Source organism: Suncus etruscus, chromosome 3 (genome assembly GCF_024139225.1).
Source record: "Suncus etruscus isolate mSunEtr1 chromosome 3, mSunEtr1.pri.cur, whole genome shotgun sequence".
In the NCBI taxonomy this organism is placed as follows: Eukaryota; Metazoa; Chordata; class Mammalia; order Eulipotyphla; family Soricidae; genus Suncus; species Suncus etruscus.
In genome coordinates this window covers 17540576-17555232 of record NC_064850.1, presented here as the reverse complement: position 1 = coordinate 17555232, position 14657 = coordinate 17540576, and the positions used below count along the sequence as shown (strand labels likewise).

Below are 14657 nucleotides of genomic sequence, written 5' to 3'. Positions count from 1 at the left end.
TGATCATAATGCTTTGACAATAAAAATTAATTTTCATATGGTTCTAGAGTCAATAAATTAAAAGTCACATTTATAAATTATGAATTAAAATGTGTTAGCTGAGTTATTTTTGTGTTTTGAGGTCTCTTTTCTGGCTTCTGGATGATCATCTTTTCCTTGTGTAGGACTTCTTGAAATTGCTCTACTTGCTACACCTAAAACGTTCCTTCACTTTTTTTGTTTTTGTGTTTGTTTTTTTGGGTCACACCCAGCAGCGCTCAGGGGTCACTCCAGGCTCTATACTCAGAAATCGCCCCTGGCAGGCACAGGGGACCATATAGGATGCCGGGATTCGAACCACCGTCCTTCTGCATGGAAGGCAAACGCCTTATCTCCATGCTATCTTGCTGGTCCCTCCTTCACTCATTTTTTCACATCATAACTTTCTTCACCTAACAAATGCAACATTTCTTAGGTGAATACCTCAGGTTCATTTCCACTTACTAGATTGATTTTGGACTAATATTTGGATTGTTGTATGTTCAGAAACCTCTTACTATTCCCCAAAGCTTCATGACCCTACTCTCTTCTACATTCAATTATGTGTTTTCATATGGGTTGTAACCTACAGTATATCTTATTAGTGACCCTGGAGTAGGCCCCACCCATAGATAAGTCTCATTTAAAGGTCTTATATACTTGGTACAACAACAACCGATGTTGGCCTGAATGCAGGGAAAGGGGGACCCTTATTCACTCACTGTTGGTGGGAATGTTGACTGATGCAACCATTTTGGAAAACAATATGGTATTCCTCAAAAACTAGGAATTCAGTATCATTATGATCTAGCAATTTCACTCCTTGTACTGTGGAACCCTGAGATTTCTGCTTTTCTGCTCTTTGCTAAAAACTGCTTAAACTGCTTATTAGCTTCTGTATACTCCCTTTATTAGCTTCTTAGCTTGTGGGAATGTGTTCTTCAAATAAGAGTTGAAGACAAACAGAGACTCATCGTTGGGACCAGATGGCCAGGATGTTCCAGCTGGTGTAAGTATAGGAGATAGGTAAAAGTGGACACTTATGCCAATGTCTGTTACCATGTAATCAGGCTATCTGAATTATTACATTAAGTGCAACCCAATAGAATGGAAAATGTATGCTTTGAAATATAGCAGATGTCTATAGGAAAGTAACTGGGAGGGTCTAGATTGATGCTGTACAATTATATAACCTGAGTGAAATAGTAGCTCAGGGTTCTTGACTGGAAGCCTGCTCTCAGATAGAAGTGTTGGACCTTTAGCTAGCTAAGCAAATAAAACTGCCTTTGTGTTTTGCATTCTTGTTTCTTTGTCTCCGTTGGAACTTACCAATCACCTCCTCTATGTATCAAACCCATGCCCAACAATACTATACACCCTAAAGCCCCCAAATCGCAAGGTAGTAAAGGCATCTGCTCTGATATGTTCATTATAGCACATTTATAATAGTCAAAATCTGGAAACAACCATAATGCTCAACAACAGATGTCCTGATAAAGAAATTATGATACATACTCAGAGTAGAAAACTACTAGGCCATAAGAAAGGTGAAGTCATGTCATTTGCACCTACATAGATGTATCTGGAGAGTATCATGATGAGTGGCTTGTCAGAAGGACAGAGAATAATCTTTGTCCTATGCAGAATATAAACAAACATAGTTGTTACACCCCACTCAGGAAGGGCACACATCAGTAGTGTTGCACTCCTGAAAAAGAATTATCTGTCAAAAAGGCCCGCTTAGAGTAGTCAAATCAGTTGACCCTTTGCGTGGATTGTTTGACTATAATTCTAAATGTGGCTGTAACTATCTCTCTTTATTTTTGACCATTATTATTTCTAACAAAGAAGAACAGTGCCCAAAGCCCGCCAAAAGTCTCCTGCCGAGCTCTCTTTGTGATCTCTCTTTCTCCACCCATTTCCTTAAAGGTATCTGGTTTCTCCTTACCTGTCTCTTCACATGCTAATTCTAACTCTGATCTCATTGGTCTATCCCCTTTGCCTTTCTCCCTGGCTACGCCCAAAAATCCGTCTATAAATAGGCCTGACTCAAGGAATAAAGCCTCTCTCTCTGGCCTCACCTCTTGTTTTCACCATGTAATTCTGTGTGGTCTCATTTATTTCATATTTCATAATTCATATTTCATATTCACCTCTTCGTGCTTCCGCTTGATTCCCAGTGGGAATAAGAACCCACTAAGTTTTGCTCAGGGATTTTTTTTTATCTCATTAGGATAAAGGTCCGCAGCACATAGTCAGGAAATAATACATGCCCAAAGGTAATAAAAACAATGAGTAAGAAAACTAATTTATAGTAGGAAGCCTGCCTCTTGTGGAATTGGGAGCATATGCCAGGAAAGGATCCAATAGGACATTGGTAGTGTGAAGTGATCACTTTGGAAGACATGGAAAGCTGAAAGTATGTATATTGTACATTCCATGGAGGCAGGCTGAGGGGCAGTAGGGAAACTGGGGACATTTGTGAAGAGAAGTGGTCACTGGTAAAAGAATAGATATTAGAGTATTATATGACTGAAACTCAATCATACGTAACTGTAAAATGCATGGTGATTCAATTAAAATCAGATTCCAAAGGGCCTCTGGAAAAGTATAGCCTAAAATAGCAAAAAATGAATGAAGTACACAAAGTGGGGGAGAAAGGAATATGGTCTTTTTTTCCAAAAGTAATCACATTCTGAGGAACTGGAGATTGGAACATTAATGAATATGAATGGGTATGAAGAGTTGGAAATAATATTCAGCCTATTATTAAAAGTATTGCCATCATAGATCAAATTTTGATTTACAGTAAGCCTTTTAAAAAAATAAATGGGATGTCCTTCCATATTTTTAATTCTTTGTTTTCCTTTAATAATTCTTCGTAGTTGTAGAGCCTACTTTTGAGAAAACCAGATGTACTCTTAAATTGGGAAAATAGTGCCTTGTGTTTTCTTTATTAATAAAAAAAATTAGTTTGAGTCAGAGAGCTAGTACAGCAGGTAAGGTGAGTAAGTATGAATAGTTGAAAATAATATTCAACCTATTATTAAAAGTATTGCCATCATCAATCAAATTTTGATTTAACAGTAAGCCTTTATATATATATATATATATATTTTTTTTTTTTTTTTTTGGTTTTTGGGTCACACCTGGCTGCACTCAGGGGTTACTCCTGGCTCTAAGCTCACAAATTACTCCTACCAGGCTGGGGGACCATATGGGATGCCAGGATTCGAACCACCATCCTTCTGCATGCAAGGCAAACACCCTACCTCCATGCCACCTCTCAGGCCCCTAAAGTAAGCCTTTTGATCAATTAAATGGGATGTTCTTCCATCTTATTATATAATATAATATATTATTTATTTACATTGTGTAGAGCTTTTTTCGGTTTTGGTGTGAAAGAGCAGCATGAACTCTTCATGATTTTTCAGACAATTGTAAATATATGTTTAACAACACCTCAGAGTGTTCAATGAAAAATTGAGAAACAATGGGTTAAAGCCAAACTTTATAGTAGGATAATACTAAAAAAAGTTTTCCAGAATGACTTTATCTTATGAGATGCTAACAGGGGAAAATGACTTCTCTACTGTGCAAAAACAGGTTGCATTACCTTGTGCTGTTTTGAATGTTGTAAAGAACATTAGGATAAGGACATGGGAATATATTGATACCATAGAAGAGTATGCAGGAAGTTTTATAAAAATAACCCCAGGTAATTCTGAGCCATATACAGAATTTGTAGGGATGCACCAGGGTGCTCTTAAAATACAAATGAAAGATCTGGTTACTAAAAAATTTCTTGAAAAGTCTTTAGCTTATGAGAATGAAAATAAAACCTGCAGAGCAATGTTGCAGCCAATTAGGGATACAGAAGATATTAATAAATTTCTTAAGGCGTGTAGAAATTTGTCGGTAGCACCCCAGACCCCTCCCACCACAACTCCTGTAAAGATTTTCAAGGTGATGAAGCATGCTCCGAGGGAACAAGCTACAGTGAGAAAATCTGAACTTTGCAGACTCCAGAAGGCCAAACCACAGACCAAAGTGGTGTCCCAGATTCAACACCCTCCTCCCAGACGTCCCTTGTATCTTAGATGTATTCCCTTAATAGCTATAAGTCTTTGCAATACCTTCTTATATAGTGACAATTTTGCCCACAGTTTTTTTCTTTGTGATCTGTTCTATAAGGAATTCTGGTAGAAGATTCTCTCTGTTTAGAGTTCATGTTAGAACCAAATTACAGGGATTGTTAGACTTGTTCCTTCGGCCCCCAGATGTACCAATAATACCTTGTGACATTGTTCCTCTTTTGCATAGGCACATTAAAATGGAGAAATATAACATATGCAAACAATTTCTTATCTAATAGAGATAGGAACACAAATTTTGTAATGCAGTTAGGCCTTATACCCTGAATATTGGCATAATGACTTGACTCAGACCTCAGAAGAATGGGAATTGCCCATACACATCTGAACCATGGATGCCATCTATGGAAACAACCACAATTATCTCTAACATCACCAGGAAGCAAACCTCTACCAGGGAAGACCCTACCACTGCCCTGGCATTGACTTACTCAAAAATGTGTTCTCTTAACACCCAGATTTCTTACCAACAGCAACAACCTACTTGAAGGGCAGGGCTCTCCACATCTAATGGTGAGGTGAAACTAGAGGACACTCCACATCATCCTGACTTCGATGAAAGAAATGCACAGAAACCTGAATCTTTAACTACAGGAACCTGACACCAACAACAGCTAATGTGCAGAAAAATTTCCCCGGGACCACAGATAATGGCTCAGGAGTTGGACAAGCTAGTATGCCCTGAGCCCAGAGTCGTTCTTATGCCAGAAAACTTCAGGGGTAAGGTCTCCTTGTATTTAGGCCTAGACTTTTTTTTTTCATTTTCCCCATATTTTGCTGGGCCTGTGCAAACTACAACAATTGCCACTCTCACACCATTATTATTGTATTTTTTAGCTCTTATCCTTAAAAAAGGAGAAGAGCTTCCTAAACTTAAAAAAAAGTTACTGTAGTAAAATGCCTGTCTCAAATACAGGCAGGGGATGGGAATGAGGGAGGCATGGTAGTGGGAATGTTGCATTGGTGAAGGGAGGTGTTCTATTAATGACTTAAACACAACTACAATCATGTTTGTATTCATGGGGCTTAAATAAAGAGTTTATATTTAAAAAAAAGGGTCCCTCTACACTAGCAATTCAGAGTGCTAAGCGTGGAGGTATGGAATGCATGCTGGGAACAGTGGCAGAGAAAGGTGTTGACCTCTGGTGGGAATGGCCCTAATTCACTGTCACTGTGTACCTTAAATATAACGGTGAAAGACATGTAATTCAAAAAAAAAAAAGAAAAATTTAAAAATTAAAAACAAATTCTGTTCCCTTGGGGCCTAAAGCTTCTATGCAGGAAAACTAGAAAATGGGCCAGTTCCAGGCACCTCAAAATCAGGGACCCCTCCCATCAACGATAATGCTTCCCAGTCTAGCTCAAGAAAACTCTATAGCATAAAAGATCAAAGCCCTGAGACCTCCTGTGATGGCACATTGAAAATAATTGGCTCCAAAGACATTACCATAACTCTGGGCCAATATCCTTATAAGCTGGAAACAGGGATAATGAGACCAATACCCTAGGAGCAGTCAGTTTAATTTTGAGTTGAAGCATCCTCACCATTAAAGGCATTATCGTTCATAGAGGAATAATAAATTCAGACGCTATTTGAAGAGACTATTGTGGTTTTGATGGTGCCAGTGACATGGACTTTTATAAAGGGGGAGGATATCTAATATCTAATAGTTATTGCTTTTGCCTTATATGATGCCAGGAAAAACAGATAGAAAATGAATTGGTGATTTGCGCAGTACCAACCCCAAATTTTTTGTTAATCCATTAGTAGCTCTAACTTCTAAGATAACAGACAAACATCCAATGCTAATGCCTGAACTTCAGAGCAAGAAATTCAATAGAATACTGGTACCAGGGCAGAAATTACCTTAATTTTTTCTAAAGAACTGGCCCTAAAATTGGCCTCTTCAAGAAATCCCCTATTCTTTGGAGGAAGTAAGCAGAATTTTTAACTCATCTCAACTGAGTACAAAATTCATGGTGTAGAAAATCATGCTATTCCAGAGGAACAGTGGGCTACAAGTAGACTACATATGGGCCCAATTTCTCTAACTCTGGAGATCTAATGATGCAATATGAATAGGTCAGTGGCCACTAAAAGCTGATAAGTTAGAGGTGCTGAAAGAATAAGTGGATGATGGGGCTGGAGCAGTGGTGCAAGCAGTAAGGCAGGCATCTTCCTTGCTGGTGTTAGCCTAGAACTGACCTAAGTTTGATCCCTGGTGTCCCGTATGATCCCCCAAGCCAGGAGCAATTTCTGATCGTATAGCCAGGAGTTACCCCTGAGCATCAAATGGGTGTGGCCCAAAAAAACAAAAAAAATTTCATTTTATTATTTCTTTAATTATTCAGTCATCACCAATACCTGATGCCCCAGTGTTTTATATCAGTGGATCCTCATCAGGATAGGGAGGTATATCTGGAGCCTCACTGAAAATAATAGCTTTTACAAATTACAGTCTGCTTAACAAGTAGAATTAGCCACCCTTTTATTTGCTCTCCCACATAAAAGGACCATGTAATATTGTAAGCAACTCTGCTTTATTCCCTGGTATATTTACAGCCTCCCTCAGTGCCAATAGCCATATAATACAGAATTTACTTAAACAATTGCAGTATATCCTCCATAAAAGTTCTTTATCACCCACATTAGAGCCCATTCAGGTCTTCCAAGACCAGTGGCTCAGGGGAATAAGATAGCAGAACAATTGGCAATGGATATATTTAAAACATCTTTGAAAGAACATACAGCTCTTCATACAAATGCCCATCTACATGTTAATGATCATATTCTATGGAGGCAAGCCAGGCATATTGTAGAAGAATGTACCATTTGTGCACTTCTAAATAAAAAATTTATGTTGCCTGAGTGTCCTCAAGGTTTACAGACTAATGAATTTTGGCAGATGAAAGTTATTTATACAGTCCTATCTCCATGTGATTGTGGACACATACTCTCAATTTATATGGGCAATATATATGTTTTCCTATGAGCTTTGCAGAGAGCTAAGACAGTTTGTACCTTTTTACTACAGTGTTTTTCTGTGATGGAAACTCCCCATTGTACTAAGACTGATAATGGCCCACCTATATCAGTAAAAAAAAATTTTCTTTTGTAAGGAGTGGCAAATTAAGCACATTAAAGGAATACCACATAAATGTTACAGACAAGACATAAAGGGTACACAGGACTTTAAAAACTGAATTACTAAGGGGCCAGAGAGATAGTACAGTGATAGGGGCATTTGCCTTGCACACAGCTGACCCAGGACAAATCTGGGTTCGATCCCTGGAATTCCATATGGGACTCAATGCCAGGAGCAATTTCTAAGCACATATCCAGGAGTAACCCCTGAGCATCACCGGTGTAGCCAAAACAAACAAACAAACAAACAAACAAAAAACCCTCAATTACTAAAATACAAGTAATTGTATTTTACCACCAACAGACCTTTTATCATTGACTTTATTTACATCTACCTTTATTACCTTTATCATTGACTTTATTTACATTAAACTACTTGAATTTACAGAGGGAGAATCTTATACAGATGCTGACAGGTATTTTAAGGTGGGATCTCAGATGCAAGAAACAATTCATACTCCTGTTTGAATTAAGGTTGATGATAAATGGACTGCTGGCTATCTCCTCATTAGAAGGAGAGGATATGTTTATGTTTCCCCAGATGACAATGCTGCCAAGAAATTCTAGGTTCCTCTATGCCTTGTCAAGAATAGGGTACTTACAAATGACAAAACTCAGATATCTGTGACTGCAATCCCTCCATCAGATTGAACACAAACCACAACAGTAAAATTGTTGAAACCTCAACAGGTAAAAGAGACATTGCACTCACACCATACAGTTGAACTGAGACTGTTAATAGTGATCAGTCCCCAAACCTCGAAGCAGAAAATGAGAGAATGGAACCTGCTCTCACTGGACTTCAAAATTTGGGAAACTCATGCTACATGAATTCAATATTGTAAAGCCTGTATAATATTCCAGGCTTGACACAGTATTTTTTATCAGGACTATTATAAGAAGGACATTAACAGGCTAAATCCTTTGGGACAATAAAGGCAATTTAGCAAAAACTTTGGCCAGATTATCAAAACCTTGTAGGGTGGACACCACAGATATATCAATCCTAAAAAATTAAAATAAAAAACTATTGGTCAACTTAATGACCAGATTGTTAGACACAATCAACAAGATCCTCATAAACTATTGATGTTTCTCAAAGATGGTCTACACCAGGATTTGATCAAAGTTATTAGACAAGAAATATCTTTGAGTAGAATTATATCACCCTATGGACAGTGAAAATTCAAAACAATAGGAAAGGAACACAAGCAGTCTCATGAGTCTGTTATTTATGCTCTTTTCCAAGGACAGTTCAAATCCATATTTTAATGCTTCCACCAAAAAGCAGATTCCACTAGGAATCTGAGGCTTATGAGATGTTTATTCATTTGTCCTATATAAAACATCTATAGATAAATATATATTATAAGACTGTCTTAATTTTTTTTTTTTTGGCTTTTGGGTCATACCCTGTGACTCTCAGGAGTTATTCATGATTTTGTGCTGAGAAATTGCTTCTGACAAGCTTGGGGGACCATATGGGAGGCCAGGATTCACACTGGGGTCCATCCTGTGTTGGCTGTGTGCAAGGTAAATGCCTTACTACTATGCTATCGCTCCAGCCCCAAATTATTTTTTAAAGAAGAACTGAGGTATGATGATAAGGTTTATTGCAAATTTTGAAATAATAAGAGGGATTTTATAAAGAAAATATACATATGAAAATGACCACCAGTGCTGTTATTACATTTGAGACATTTTAATTTTGATGGTAGGAGAATAAAAAAAACAAACTTGTGTGAACTTCCCTTTAGAAGACTTCAATTTATCACAGTTCACCACTGAGTTAAAAGACAAATATGAGGACCCGGAGAGATAGCACAGAGGTGTTTGCCTTGCAAGCAGCCGATCCAGGACCAAAGGTGGTTGGTTCAAATCCCGGTGTCCCATATGGTCCCCCGTGCCTTCCAGGAGCTATTTCTGAGCAGACAGCCAGGAGTAACCCCTGAGCACCGCCAGGTGTGACCCAAAAAAAAAAAAAAAAAGACAACTATGAGTACAATTTATCATCAGTTTTAAACCGTATTGGTGAACTTTTTTCAGGACACTGTTCATCCTACTGTAAAAATGCTCAAGACAATATTGGATTAAATTTGATGACCAGAAGGTTACAGAAATCTCCAGTACATCAGTGAAGTCTTCAGCAGCTTATATTCTTTTTAATATTTCACAGAGACCTACAACATTGGATTTAATTCTTCCCAGCTAACTACTCCCTTTCCTTTTTAGTTCTATTAATGATTTACTGTTTCCACTGAAACAGTTGCAGAATGAGTTTGAAGACTCTGGAATCCCAATTTGGTGAATTTTGTAGTAATTATCTAACATGTTTTTATATTATCCATGATTGCATTTAGTTATGACTACAACATAATTATGCCTTTTCTTCACAAAGATTTCCAAAAAGGACTTCTTTATTTAACAATATTGTTCTGGGGCCGGGAAGGTGGCGCTAGCGGTAAGGTGTCTGCCTTGCAAGCACTAGCGTAGGACGGACCGCGGTTCGATCCCCCGGTGTCCCATATGGTCCCCCCAAGCCAGGGGCGATTTCTGAGCGCATAGCCAGGAGTAATCCCTGAGCGTCAAACGGGTGTGGCCCAAGAACCAAAAAAAAAAAAACAATATTGTTCCATCTTATAATAATATATCTTTCTGTTTTATGTTTTGTAATCTAATACATCTTATTTCTTTGCCCTCAGTTTGTTTTCAGGATGGAATCCAGATGCACCATTTTGGTGAATTTATACTTTTTAATTTGGATTCCTTTTGCAGTGATTTTTGTCACTACTCGAAGTACTATAGATTTTCTTTTCACTATTGTTAGAAGTGTTCTCTATACTTCTTATGCTCATGAAATTCTCTTTCAGTTATGTTCTTTTTGACTCTTGGAAGAATTTTTTGTGATTTTGATTTCCATCTGGCTTGCCTAGTAGGCTTTGAAGCACTTTAAACCATTCCAGCTGACATTCTAATTTGTTCTCTTTAGATCAATTTCAATTAAAATTTTGGTTTAATGTGTGTGAGTTTGTATGCATGTGGTGGCCACCTTTATGTAAGTTCATTGTTTGTCTATATTGTCTTTTGTCCATTTGTATTGTATATATTGTATATATCCCTTTCTTCCTCACTTCCTTCTTAACTGATTTATTCTTTCTGCCAGAACTAATCCTCTCTTCCCTCAGCCCTTAACTTTCTTTATACAGAAACTCCCTCCTCTCTTCCAGTCGTCTCATCCATAGAAGTAAATAGAGATGAGATCACCTTAGCCAAACTTGTCTCCCCCTCTCTGGGAAGCAGTTCTGATGGAAACCATTACCATCCTCACATTGGTCCAGCCTGGAGTTGCTCTCTCAACTGGGAGGTCACCTAGAATTTCTGCACATTCACACCAAAATGAAAGAAGGTCTTCAAAAAAGTTAAGCAACTTAAAAGAATGAGTGTTGAAATAGAGACAAAGGCTGCTGATATGATACAGGATAGGGAAAAAATGAGGTTATAAGAGTTAGAAAGTTTGAAAAGCATATGATATTGTGGTCATAAGTGGAAAGGCCTAGACCTCATTCTCTAAGTCCTAAGATACTTACCAAATCTTTACCTGGTGAGCAAAATAGAAACTAGCATATTTTGGTTTTAAAACCAGTTTATGAAATGGATCCTTGGCTTCTGCCCTTAATACTTGCTGGTCTTTTAGCAAGGAATGTGCTCAAAAGCCTCGAAATCAGTTTCCTACTCTGAAAGAAATTTATTGTGATAATTTTATATAGATAAAATATAACAAACTACACAACACTGGTGAGAAACACTAGTGAGAAAAACTAGTGTGTCATCAGAAATGGTCTTGTTTTATATCTCACAAATCTGGTCCTGAAGTGACAGGGTTAAACTGATTGGCCTTTCTGAGAAAGTACCTCAGTAAATCCTTCTCAGAGACAGAGAAACATAAGTTGACAAAATGGCTGATTTACAGAAAAATTGTGGTACATATGTCATCACAGCTGATCATGGTTTGAATCCCAATACCACATATAGTCTCCTGGGTCCTGCCAGAGTAAGCCCTGAGCAGCGCTGAAAGTAACCCAAACACCCCAAAATTATACCCTGCAATAAATAGTTGAACCATAATAGAGAGCTCTTTTCTGCCACTGAAGAAAGATAAAGTAATATTTCTTCAGCTTTGAATTCATCTGTGGCTGAAAGTTTTAAGATAAAGAATCTAAAAAGCAACAGAAGTTTTATTTCATATCATTTATTTTAAAAGAGCAGTATTTTTGGTTTCCCGGTCATAGCTAGTAATGCTCCGGGTTTACTCCTTCTCTGAGCACAGAAATCATGCCTGACAGACTTGGGAGACCATTCAAAATGCTGGGGATGAAATTTACTTGGGTCCCACCTAAGGCAAATGCCCTTCCTATTTTACTAATGTTCTGATCTGACAACAAAAATTTTAAGAGACAGGAATGCTTTTTTGGTTTTTAGTAGCTTTAATGTACTGTTACCATAGGATGTTTACTTTAATAATTATCAATGAGAAAATCACTCAAAAGTTACCTGAATACATTATTAATACTAATGACATGAAGCTAATGTTATTCTGAACACATATAATTGACATAGATTATTAACCACTAAAAGCTGACCTTAAATCTATTGTATCCACAATAAACCAACAAATTACAACCTAGAAGATGTCTTGGGGATACCTCCAAGATGTTTGCAGAAGAACTCTAGGATTTCCTTCCATGCATCTACCTGAGCCTTAGAATGAGCCCTGGGCTCCCCACCCCACATCATTGGTTTCTTCATTTGTCTAAGTGTGAAGGCTGAACACAAGGGGAAATAGGGGGGCTCAATATAATGCCCAGTCCCAGGATAAGAAATGATCTGAGGTTTTTCTTTTCCATAGGCCTGTAACCTTTCAGAGGCTCTTTGGGCATAGAACTCGCTCCTCCAGTTGTGGTCATCTTCACCAACAATGAAGAGAATGGGCCCCTCAGCCTTCTCCATGGGAATCATGTGGGGGCTGTCACGGATATCTATAATATCAGACCATATATCCACAATGTCCAGCATGCTTGAAAAGGACGTCTTGGTTCGCCTCATGTCACGGTTTATAAGTGGAATACAGATCTGCTTGTGGTAGTATATAGGAAGGCATCCACAGAATCCAGATCCATTGATGGAAACTGTGGCTGTGATATTCTTCATAAATGAGGCCATGGAAAGGCAAATATCAGCCCCTAAAGAAATGCCTAGAAGTCCAATGCCAGGAGTCCTTACCTGGTAGAAAAATAGGAAAAGGCATCAAAAACCTATGTTATAGAATCTGCTTTTGAAATGCAACTGCAGAATCTAATTTAATTAGTTCTTGTAAACCCCCCCAATAACCAATGGCAATGTTAAGTCAATAAGCTTCTCAGTTATCCATCTATCCTGAGAGCACCAGTGCAGACCTATCAGGAGGGATCTTCATGTTATTAATTCCTTTAAATAAACATTGTGTGGATTTGGGGTTGGTTGGTTTTTGTTTTAGGCTCACTCACAGCTAAGTTCCGTGCTTTCTTCTGGCTCTGAGCTCATGATTCATTCATGGTGGACTCAGAAAACCTAACAGCAAGCTCCACATGCACTGTGCTATCTCTCCAGCCCTCAGATGGATTTTTTTTTTGGGGGGGCCACACCCAGCAGTGCTCAGGGGTTACTCCTGGCTCTCTGCTCAGAAATAGCTCCTGGCAGGCACAGGGGACCATATTGGACACCGGGATTCGAATCAACCACCTTTGGTCCTGGATCGGCTGCTTGCAAGGCAAACGCTGCTGTGCTATCTCTCCGGGCCCTAGATGGAGTTTTATGATGAATTCTGCATTATTAGCCTTTCTGGTAGGATTTGGAAATTGGCTTCACGAGTCAAGTTAATCTCCAAACAAAGCATTCTAACTGCAGAACCCTTGGCACAATGTGACTGAAGAGCTGTGACCTCTCAGGAGGTATTTCTGGGAGGTCTAATAGATTATAGAAAATAGAGAAAGGAGCACCTGGGGGTGCTGGAGCATGTAGCACAGGGCTTCTTCGCAGTAGTCCAGCTGTATGCTTTCCACATCCAACTGATAAGCCAGAGCCAATGTGGCAAAGCCATGGGAAGCCAGAAGGCTGGCCCGGTATTCCACTAAGCCCATTCCTAACCAAAGAGGTCAATGATCCCAGGGAAAGGTCCAGGGCCTAAAGAAAACAATAGCATAAAAGAATATTATGTAAGAAGTTTTTTTTTGAATTACCAAGAATTCTTTCTAAACTATTTAGCAAGGTCCTGCAACTCAAAGAAAACGACTCCTGATCCACTATTTAAAATGAGACATTAATTACCATAGAGTAATAAGGGGTGAGATAACTGAATCATAAGTTTCTAAAATTCACTTAAGAGAAAGAGTTTTACTTAGATTTGGGCATAGAAACGACTCTTGTAACAAAGTTTTATATTGATTTATGCCTTGTCTGATTATTTTCTTCTCACCTGGAGGCAGGAACAGCGTGCCACGCACTTGCCCGTGCGCACAGGCTCCCGCCTCACACCAGGTTCCAGAAAGTGGCACTCACTCAAAATCCGGCCCAGGAGTTGCCCGGGCTCCGGATCGTGACCATCAAACACCTCCAGCTCCACCACCAAAGGCTTTTGCGCATCCCTCTTCACCAGGCGCCACTGAGGCTTGTCGGGCTCCAGCGCCCAGAAGAGCCCCATGGGCTCGAGCCCCGCGAAGCTGCCGCCCAGCGCGGGCGAGCGCGCCAGGTCCAGCCGGCCGCCGGCATCGGCGCAGTAGCGCGCGTGGGCCCGGAACAGCGCGTCCTTCTCGTCGCGCAGGGACGCGCGCAGGGTCACCCGCTGCCCCGGGGACAGGCCCGAGGCCGAGATGCGCACCGGCTCGTCCCACAGGCTGCGGCCCTCCGGCTCCACCGCCACTGTCGCCGCCATCCCTGCTGCTGTAGGGACTGGGCGTGGGGAAGCAGTAGGCAAGATTAAGCCCAAAGAGCTGGCCTTGGAGTTTGGACTTGGTCGATAATCGATGATCAGTGGAACCAAGTGCAGTGAGAGGGTGCTGCTGAGGTGCCTGAGTGCGACACAGTTGGGACCCTTGGTCTCTACTCCTACCTGGTGGCCCCCAGGTGCTCGGTGGGCGCACTAGGGCTCCCTGAAATCTGGGTGATGGGATACTGCTCCGCTTCCAGAAATTCTCCGTGGAGGGTTAAGCAGAATTTCAGTCCAAGGTGGCCGGAGAGATAGCATGGAGGTAAGGCGTTTGCCTTGCATGCAGAAGGACGTTGGTTCGAATCCTGGCATCCCATAT

General features: G+C 39.8%; 1 protein-coding gene across 12 annotated transcripts in view; it reads right to left on the bottom strand.

Moving 5' to 3' along the window:
* The window catches only part of LOC126004028 (acyl-coenzyme A thioesterase 6-like), a 226179-nt gene that overhangs the window by 125360 nt on the left and 86162 nt on the right, over positions 1 to 14657 (bottom strand). Inside the window, exon 4 of one of the 12 annotated variants that reach the window (XM_049770423.1) lies at positions 11779 to 11998. The exons of the other annotated variants lie outside the window; for them this stretch is intronic. Within the exon in view, the coding sequence (XP_049626380.1) occupies positions 11992 to 11998 (7 nt within the window). The 3' untranslated portion in view covers positions 11779 to 11991. Of the gene's footprint in view, positions 1 to 11778; positions 11999 to 14657 lie in introns of those variants that run through there. 12 annotated transcript variants of the gene reach the window in all.